General features: G+C 41.4%; 1 protein-coding gene across 1 annotated transcript; it reads right to left on the bottom strand.

The window, feature by feature from the left end:
* Positions 1 to 3,841: 3,841 nt before the first annotated feature.
* LOC115736009 (COBRA-like protein 2) lies at positions 3,842 to 7,071 on the bottom strand. Its single transcript, XM_030667519.2, has 6 exons — positions 6,687 to 7,071; positions 6,511 to 6,590; positions 5,595 to 6,048; positions 4,783 to 4,942; positions 4,432 to 4,694; positions 3,842 to 4,143 (listed from the first exon to the last, which is right to left on the bottom strand). Exons 1-6 carry the CDS (start codon positions 6,763 to 6,765, stop codon positions 3,842 to 3,844), a joined length of 1,338 nt encoding a protein of 445 aa, XP_030523379.1. The 5' UTR covers positions 6,766 to 7,071.
* Between the last annotated feature and the right edge of the window lie 1,728 nt (positions 7,072 to 8,799).

Here is an 8,799-nt window from a genome sequence, read left to right as displayed (position 1 = left end):
ATTTAAAATTGAATTGACACAATTAATTTAGGACTATCTTTTATAATTTTCCCGCCATCGACCCACCGTCACTTTCCAACTCTCGGCCAAACTCTGTTTCAACAAGACGAAGACTCTCAAGAACTCCCAAGGTTTCGAGCTTGCAGACCCATGGAGCAGCACCCCCGCCGCCCTGCCAGTCACGAACCACTCCGGCGATCGAGCACCCCGGTAAGCCCTCCGATTTTGTGCGATCAGCCTTAATTTTGAGGGTGCCCTTTGCTGGTGGCCGCCACGGCTGAGGTACCCGCAGCTCCCTCTCCTTTTTTTTTTTTTTTTTCTTTCCGTCCCCTGAAGAAACTAACGTGCTCCGTCACTGCGAGGTCAAATTCTGCGGCTCGGGACAGGTTGGCGGGCTTGGAAGATGAATGCGTTCCGCGCCTTCCAAATTGGCCACAGCATTCCGGCGATTTCCTCGTTAGACAACTGGTTCTCGTTTGATTCGAAGCACTGCGATATCCATTTGTCTAGACGAGTAATAGGTTGGTTTAGCAAATGTAGGTTGAGCCGCCGTACAATTTGCAAATAAGGAAGACGTGCTCCACCGTTTCCGGCTCTTTACTGCACAAATGACAAATGGGAGTAGGTAACCCAAGCCACCATTGTTAACCGAGACTGCTAATAAAGTGCATCAACATTTTGAAATCTATCACTACGAGCTTTGATAGCAAAGAAACACTTTCTCGGGAAAAAGCAGAAGGGAAGCAAATCTTCTCGGGACTTTCTGAAATAATCCTGGGGCACAGCCAAAGCATCAGATAGAGGAGGGGGGGCGGGGGGGTGAGGGGGGAAGAGAGAGAGAGGGAGAGGGTTAGAGGGATCAAGATCTACACTGTTACTCACGCCGACTGAGATTGACGTTCAGGACGATGAGTGGAATAGCCTTAGTACTTGAGCTCGCGAGGAAAAACCCGAGCTTCCATTCTACCCAATCTTTGTGCTCCTATGGGCATTTCTCGGCTGCCCCCCTTATGGCTGCTGCTCCTTTTGCCGCAGGATTCCTCTTCGGGTATGCTCTCATTCTACCTGTGATCTCAGGGCATCGTCCAGTACCTTTTAGACATCACTAGCCTTGTATGTGGTTTCTTGCAAAAACCTTATTACTTTTTTCCAGATGAAATTTTGTATTGCCCACAGTTGATACGAGTCTATGATGTGACACCATAATATGGTTCCTGCAATATATTTAGGGAGCTTGGGAATCAGGGCTTTCGGTTTTTGCGTGGATATCACAGTGACATGTTGGTATCTTGAGCTGTGAAGGTTTGAGTTTGGTAATCTTGCAGCAATGAAATCCAGTAACTGGGGGCGGTTATCTTTAGTGCTGCAATGGCTGTGTGCGGGGTATGTCATTAAGGTCTGACTGAGAGTGATTAGGTAATGGAATGCCCGTCATTCACTCTATCATGAATATAGCGTGATTCGGTATTATTTGTGATGTGGTTAACTTGGTGTTATGGGAAATAAACCAAATTTAGGGTCACTTTTAGTATGCTGCAAAGTTCTTCAGACCCTAACTATGTGTTCAGATGATATGGATTTTATTTTGGCTTGACCAAGTGTTGAGATGAAAATCCCCGAGTTCTCGGTGGTTAAGTGCTGAAAGTTAGGACTGTTCATTTCCTAATAATCAGTAGCTTTTGCTGTGTATGCCGTATGTCTAGTGCAAGCTGATGCTAGTGACTTTAAGGTTGATGTAAACACAAGTTGTATCCTGATGTAGGTTTATCTTAGATAAACTGTCTTGTTGTCCTTCTCATATTTTCTTGACATGGTGGTTGGTGATGTTTGCTTTCGCTGGCATATTCTTTTTCTCTTCCTTTGGTATGATTACGAGGGATGAGCAGCTATTGCCCCCAAAAGAAAATGCGTTTGCATACTTTCTTGTCACTTTGAGATTTCAATGATTAAAAGTTTGACTCTGCTCGGCTACAATTTTTGTTAGTCTCTACTAGCCTTTTAGCTGAGATTTTCTTCCTTCTCTCCCTTATCCTTCATGATACCTGAATTATCATTCTCGTGCAGCAGTTTTAAGTTACCTGTTGCATTCTGCGATGCTGGGACACCATGGTCTGAAGATTATGTTTCTAGTACACAAAGTAATTTCGAGAATATATTGTGTGACGAATCTCTGAAACATGGCGCCAAGATATACAAAATAGAGATGAAGCCTCTCTTTTCAGCTTTTGAGTTTAGGACATTTGCCTTGACTCTGTTAAGGTATTTTCTACGGTGCTATTTGCCACTTTTACAGTCCAGTATCCAGGAGGAAGAGGATGATAACTTCCTGCAGGATGCCTTGGAGGAGCGCCAAGTAGATATGGTTGTGCCCTTAAAAATTTTAGTCAAACAGATCATTTGGGAGGTGAGTGCATATATGTTCCGAAGTCTTGAATGCAGTTAAGAACCCCATGATAGCTTTCAACCCTATTCCTAGGTATGATTCTCTTTTACTGGCAGAGACGAACACATTCCGTGCAAAAAGATATGGGGAAGAAGAGGGGTTGCAAATGTGTAAAGAAAGAAACATAGCTGATTGAGAAACAAAATTAAGTTCTAATCATGAAACTGAGGAGGAAGTACGGGAATGACATTTCATTTGGCTTTTGTAATAATGAAGTTTCTCGGAAATTTTTGGTAACAGTTTGAGTTTGAAGATCACTTTGTTCTGCTTTATGGAGATAGATCTTATAGTTACTGTGAAGTGTGGTGCATCCTTATTTTTGCTTCGATCTGGGTTCTACTCAAACAGTGAGGTTCCTTGCAAGAATACCTTCAAGTGTAACCCCAAGTCCAAATGCCAGAATCAAGCCGAACTCATTATGACTTTTGTCTTCCTTTTTCATTTTCATGCTCTCTCCAACATATAATCAAGAACATACACAATGGTATTGCTACTGGCTTTCCCATAGTCCTTTAGAGCTTGCCTACTCGCACTTAATTTCTCCGGCAACAAGTTGAGTCTCTTTTTGGGTTGATTCAAGATTCCTGGTCCACCTGGGTGGACTGCCCAGAAGATTTTGCTATAGTCTTCCTCAGATAGATCAATAGGTTCCGTCAACTTTGTGCAGAATCATTGATCTCAGGAAGCTCTCTTTCCAGTTCAAAGCTGATTCCCTCTTCTGTCAACCTCCCGTCTATTACCGGTTCTTTGCAAAATCATGAAACGCAATATCTCAATGTAAAGATCGTCAAGAATAAAAATAGATGAGCAGCCTATGCAGCTTGGCTTCTCAGAGCACGAAGAATTTCATGAACTGTTCTCTTATTTTTCAATCCTAATAGAGCAACCCCTGATTAAGAAGCTGCAAATTATCCAACAATCTGAAGGAACTTCTCCAACAACTGGTGATATGCCTTTGTAAAGAGGTAACTAATTGCATCCTACAAACAATTTGTTAGAAAGGAAGAAACAACACTCTTAATCTTGTCTTTGGTAATTAGTTTACTCACAAAGGTTTCATCGTCAAATGTCACATATCAATGCTTTAGCAATAAGATTACTCGATCTAAGAGAGACAGTTTAAAGAAACTGAAGCAACAGCATAACATATTGGCAAAGTCTGTCAGGAATTTTAGCAAATTTATTATCAGTCTCTTTCAAGAAGTAAATGCCTATGATTCCAGGTAGTGAATACAGAAGGAACTAGTCTCTTAAAATCAAAGATAAAATGTTTGATGAGGAGGAGGATAAAAAGATTCAACACCCCACAACAATCCTGTGCAGATTTGTGCCATCCCTGATAGGTTCTGAGATGGATAAAAAATGACTCGAGATTTGATAACCTGCAAAATTTGTTTATCAGAGCCAGGAATTCACCAGTTTGAGAGTTAATGTGATTGTCAGTAGAAGGAATAAGTTAGGAATGGGATTTAGACTCAAGCTGCCGCTAGGCAGCACTGGAAATTTGTCTGGAAGAGGTATTTGGCAGCTTTCACCGTCGAAATATATTCTTCGAGGAAAAGCCCAACCATTCCCTAGAGTGAATGTTACCATGTCTTTCTTCAGAAGTATTTCTGTGGTGACTGAACCTAGTTGATCTTTATCTGCCTGCAGAAGTTCAGTGTTGTAGTAGTCTATTCCCCAGAAGAGAGCAACCTCATCTGCAAATATTTTGCACAGATGCAAGACAAGCAATTGTTACATTCTTTTGGGGGTTCAAACTTGAGAGCCCTATCATCTCATTGTTCTTCTGATCCATGAAAGTTACATTCCGCAAATATGGAATGTCCATTAAGTTAATCTACTGGTGAAGATTTCTCTCCTGTCAATATGTGGTTATTTGATATCCTAGTTAATCTAACTTAGCCCTGCATAATACAAAGATGGAAAAATGATTAAATTGCTCTTTGAAGTCTCATCAATTATAGTTGGTTGAAGTTAGCGGTCACCTTCCAATCCGACGGTTGGAAGAACTGAACTGTTGAAGCTATATGCCATTGCGGACTGGCCAAAACCGGGATGCTGGACCAAGACATTCCAGTTGGAGTAGTTTCTCTTGTAATTATAGTTAGAGACTGTTAGTTTCACCCGCCAGTGATCTAAATAGTTGTTCTTAAGGTGCCAGTGAACACGGATTGGGCAGTTATGATCGGTGCATTGCACGACATCTGTATCGCTGAGGGCATCAGACTGAGGCAGGGCAGCTCCTTCACTGGTATATACTCATAGAATAAGATACTAGAATTATCAGATTGCGGTGTGCACTTTTCTATGGGGATGAGCAGTTGACAATGACATACCTTATGCAGGAAGAAGTGTTGGGACCTGCTTCTTTACATCCACAGCTACATGTAGGACAAGAAGTGATGAGAGGGTTATAAAATGTGGACAGTGACACGCAGCAAACCGGTGCTTTGTTTGCCAAAAAGCTGGAATACGTGCAAGTTGATTTCCATGTTCCTGTACATCACAGTTTAGATGGTGAGACTTGAGGTGATGTCGCCACAAACAGAGACTAAAGCAAGTGTTGGATTCAAAGCTGGTGTTAAAGATTATAAACTAACTTATTATTACTCCTGACTATGAAACCAAAGATACTGATATCTTGGCAGCATTCCGAGTAACTCCTTAACCTGGAGTTCCTCCTGAGGAAGCAGGGGTTGCGGTAGCTTGGTCTAGAGGTGAAGTTACCAACGATCCTATCTCAAAATTACCAATGGAGCAGGCCACCCTCCACACACTATACACACTCAAAGCTCGAGAACCAGCAACTTAAAATGTTGTTTTCGATCATTTTCAGCAGAACGAGGAGATAGTCTAACTTTTAAAGGCAGTCAGAAACACAAAGAACGGCGATGCCTACTCCCCATTCAGGGTCATTTATCTGTTATGAAGGATTCAGGAACAATGCAACATGGTGTCCATGATCAGACTCCAGGTACCTCCTCCAAGAAAAGTGAATTTTTCAACTCAGAAACTAATTGCAAGGACTACTGATAGCATGCCGTATGTCGGTAATCTATCTATCGCCAACACCAAACATAACAGCCCTTTGGAATGGGATTCTTTCTGTAATAGTTGTGTATAGTTCTTCACAGCAAGTAGTACTTACTGAAAACCTGAACTTCTCTCCTCCCACCAATATCCGAAGAAACTGTTGGTTCGGTGTCGATGACTGGGCCACATGTGTAACCGGGACCTGGCGCCATCAGAGTAAGATTTAGAGGTGCATATCCAGTAGAGTTTCCCTCCAAGTGTCCAACTTGAATCTCAAAAGAAGAGAATGACTTGGAAGGGTCTATAGCCCACGATGATAGGAGGCCGCCGCGGCAACAGTCTTCTGACCTGTTCTCTGGTGAAGCCTCTGGTGGGAAATCGAGGATCATGGGTTGTTTCTTGCAAGAGTGGGGGATCTGGAACTTGTATGATGAGCAATTCCCTTGTTGGGTGGCGAAAGCGCCCGACATCGACCATATGACTTCGTCCCTAGCCCATGTCCATCCTAACTTCCAACCCGGTTTTTCCACGTGGCGATACTGGTGGTAGTTCTGGATTGTCACTCTCGCCTGACCAAGAAGATATTAGCCAGAGAACGAGGAGTTTCGCCAGGTGAGCTCTTGTAACATCTTAGAGTTGCAGCCTGCCTACTATGTGAAAAGTCACCACATTGCATATCCAATTTAAAAGTTTTCCCATATGGAACTGTGACAGGCGATCCAGAAAAAAGCAGATGGTAACGCTATGTTGCTCCTTAAGCAGAAGGCAAAGTTTGTAAAATGCTAGCATCACTTATTATTCCTTTTTTTTTTGTCAGAGACTACATAGTATTCAATCTTAGTACTACTTAATGATAATTTCCTGGCATTTACTCAGAATAGTACGTTGGAGAATGTCTGAAACTCAATCTTAGTAGTTGTAGTAGGATAAACAACCCAGAGCAGTGTTGAGCAGCATAATTGCCAGAATCTTAATCAGGAACCAAATCAAAGTTCTTCAAATATTTAGTACTTTTTATAGCGATCACTGACCATATATCCATCGATCGTCCACTTATAAATGTCGAAAGTTATTGTAATGTTTCCGTTTGGGTCCATCGGGTCATAGCAATCTGCAGGCAGGATTCAGAAAGAAGAAGAGCATCATGACTTAACTAACAACCACTGAACTTTGAGACAGTAACAAATCAAGAATTAGGGGTTGCTACCTGATAAACTGCGAAAAACAAGTACTAGGGCAGACACAAGAGCCAGTGGCCTAATCTGACCGGAGACGATTAGCTTCATCTTCACTAAGAAGATTACCAAATACCGAGAGGCGCTGTTTTGACTTGGAGGAAGGCTTTGGAGACTTGGACTCTTTATCAACAGGTAGTAACCCAGCTGCTTTTTTGGAACAGACCATGTCCAGTTGGAGCAAAACAAGAATCATAGGAAACTTCAACGTGATATTACCAGACAAAACATCAAAAATGGCTAAATCCTACGAAGACACATCTAGAAAGATTCCTGATAGTCCCCTTCCTACAAAGCAACACCAGATGAGTTCTTTTTTAGGGCGTCTTTCTTGTCCTTCCTGGCATCCGGGGTGCTTCTTGGACGGCACAGAGATGAAGTTGATAGTTACAGGGCGAATGTTTATAGTAGGACACGGTTCGTTATCTGCTGTACAAGGAAAAACCAAAAACAAAAGGGCAAAAAGAAATAAAAAAAAAACTGTACATTTATTCTATAAAAATATGGGATATATATATATCTGTGTGCACGCACGCGCGTAAAATGCGTGTGGGAAAAACCAATGGGATTCATTAATTTTGTGGATAAACAATGGATGTGTATGTGAACAACCTATTCAGGACTTGACTTACTTGGTTCTTGAGATTAGTAGAGTATTTCAAGAATTTGAGGTTTACTTACCTAAGTTGATCTTCCTTGTCGTAGGAAAAAAGTGTCAAAAGACAGAATGGGACCCTAGTGTATATATGAAACTTCATTTATCCAACATATATAATTGATGAAAACATTGCATCAAATTTTATGTTCCGCAAAATCAGAAAAATGTTCCGTTTGGTTCTACATTTGTAACGTTGATACTAAATTCCAAATAATTTTGGTAAAATAGCGCAACCGACAACCTTTTGGTTAGATACACTGGTGTAATTTACGTTTGACTTTATGGACTTACAACCATCAATATAGTATAAAATAAATCTAAATTATAGAGGCGAGAATACTAATATAGGAGCGAAATTAATAGTACCATCAAAGGGACTCGAAAATTCGAAAAAATCTTAAAAAATCTATTATGAATTTGCAATGATAGACAACTTATTTCTTTCGTAAGTTACCATTAATTGTCAACTGACACCGCCAAATAAAGTACATAAACAATTAGTCATCTACCATAAAGGGGACTCATAAATGCGATTTTTTTTTTAATTATCTACCTTGAATTGAAAGGGCAGAAATACTAATTCGACTTAGCAATCAATGAGAGTCTACAAAATGATTCCGGCAATTACAATGGTTGCCTTAGCGGCACGGCGAAGCTTGGCTTGCTGGTCTTTCCTAGTCATTCTCGCTCGTTTTTTTTTTTTTTTTCGGAAAAATCGACATTCCTAGGAAACTCACTCCCCCTTTGTTTTCATGACAAGGTCCGCAGGTTTTTAAAGCCGAATTCTAGGAACCGCGAAAGAGAGCCTGTGGACTCGTGTCGTCCTCTCTAGATTTTGAAAGCATTTTGCTTGGTACACTAGAATATCCAATGAATTCCCAAACTCCTCCTACGTTTTCTAGGCAGATCAGGACCCAACATATTCGGATCTTCTCATCCCATTGGTTTTCCCCTCTTGCCACGTACCACGTCTCCAACTTTGCCCAACTGGGAGTGCAACATCTTATCCTAGGTCATCGGTTGATGTCTCCTAAGATTTATATACTTGGTTTTGACTTATGTAACATTAAGGTTTAAGGACTGCGCAGAGTCTCCGGCAAACCGCGAGCTGGGGTGACATGTGCGGCGCGGAAGTATGTGGCCGAGGATCGGGACAATCTTCGATAGGGACGATCCGCCCCAGTCCCATCAATGCATTCTGTTTATCAAGCCTAATCAATAAGGATTCAGTCGTTATGGCCCGTAACGAGATAATTGTCCAGAATGTCCTAAACCCGTTATATGACGGCTAATTCAATCATAAACTGTTCAATTGTGTCAATTTAATCTTGAACCTTTCAATTGTGTCGGTTCGATCATACACCTTTTGAAGTTTTGCCACTTTAGTCCTAAACCTGTTACTTGAATAATTGTATGAAAGGAGTGCA

This window comes from Rhodamnia argentea, chromosome 11 (genome assembly GCF_020921035.1).
Source record: "Rhodamnia argentea isolate NSW1041297 chromosome 11, ASM2092103v1, whole genome shotgun sequence".
Classification (NCBI taxonomy): Eukaryota; Viridiplantae; Streptophyta; class Magnoliopsida; order Myrtales; family Myrtaceae; genus Rhodamnia; species Rhodamnia argentea.
The sequence above is the reverse complement of the archived record's forward strand: the minus strand, read 5'-3'. Positions and strand labels throughout refer to the sequence as shown.

Bases quoted from the DNA above. Each gene is read 5' to 3' on its own strand.
- LOC115736009 (XM_030667519.2), bottom strand. From the start codon at position 6,765: ATGAAGCTAATCGTCTCCGGTCAGATTAGGCCACTGGCTCTTGTGTCT. The intron at 4,943-5,594 runs GTAAGTACTACT...TGTGATGTACAG, and splicing joins GAGAGAAGTTCAGGTTTTCA to GAACATGGAAATCAACTTGC. The intron at 4,695-4,782 runs GTATGTCATTGT...AGTATATACCAG, and splicing joins AACACTTCTTCCTGCATAAG to TGAAGGAGCTGCCCTGCCTC.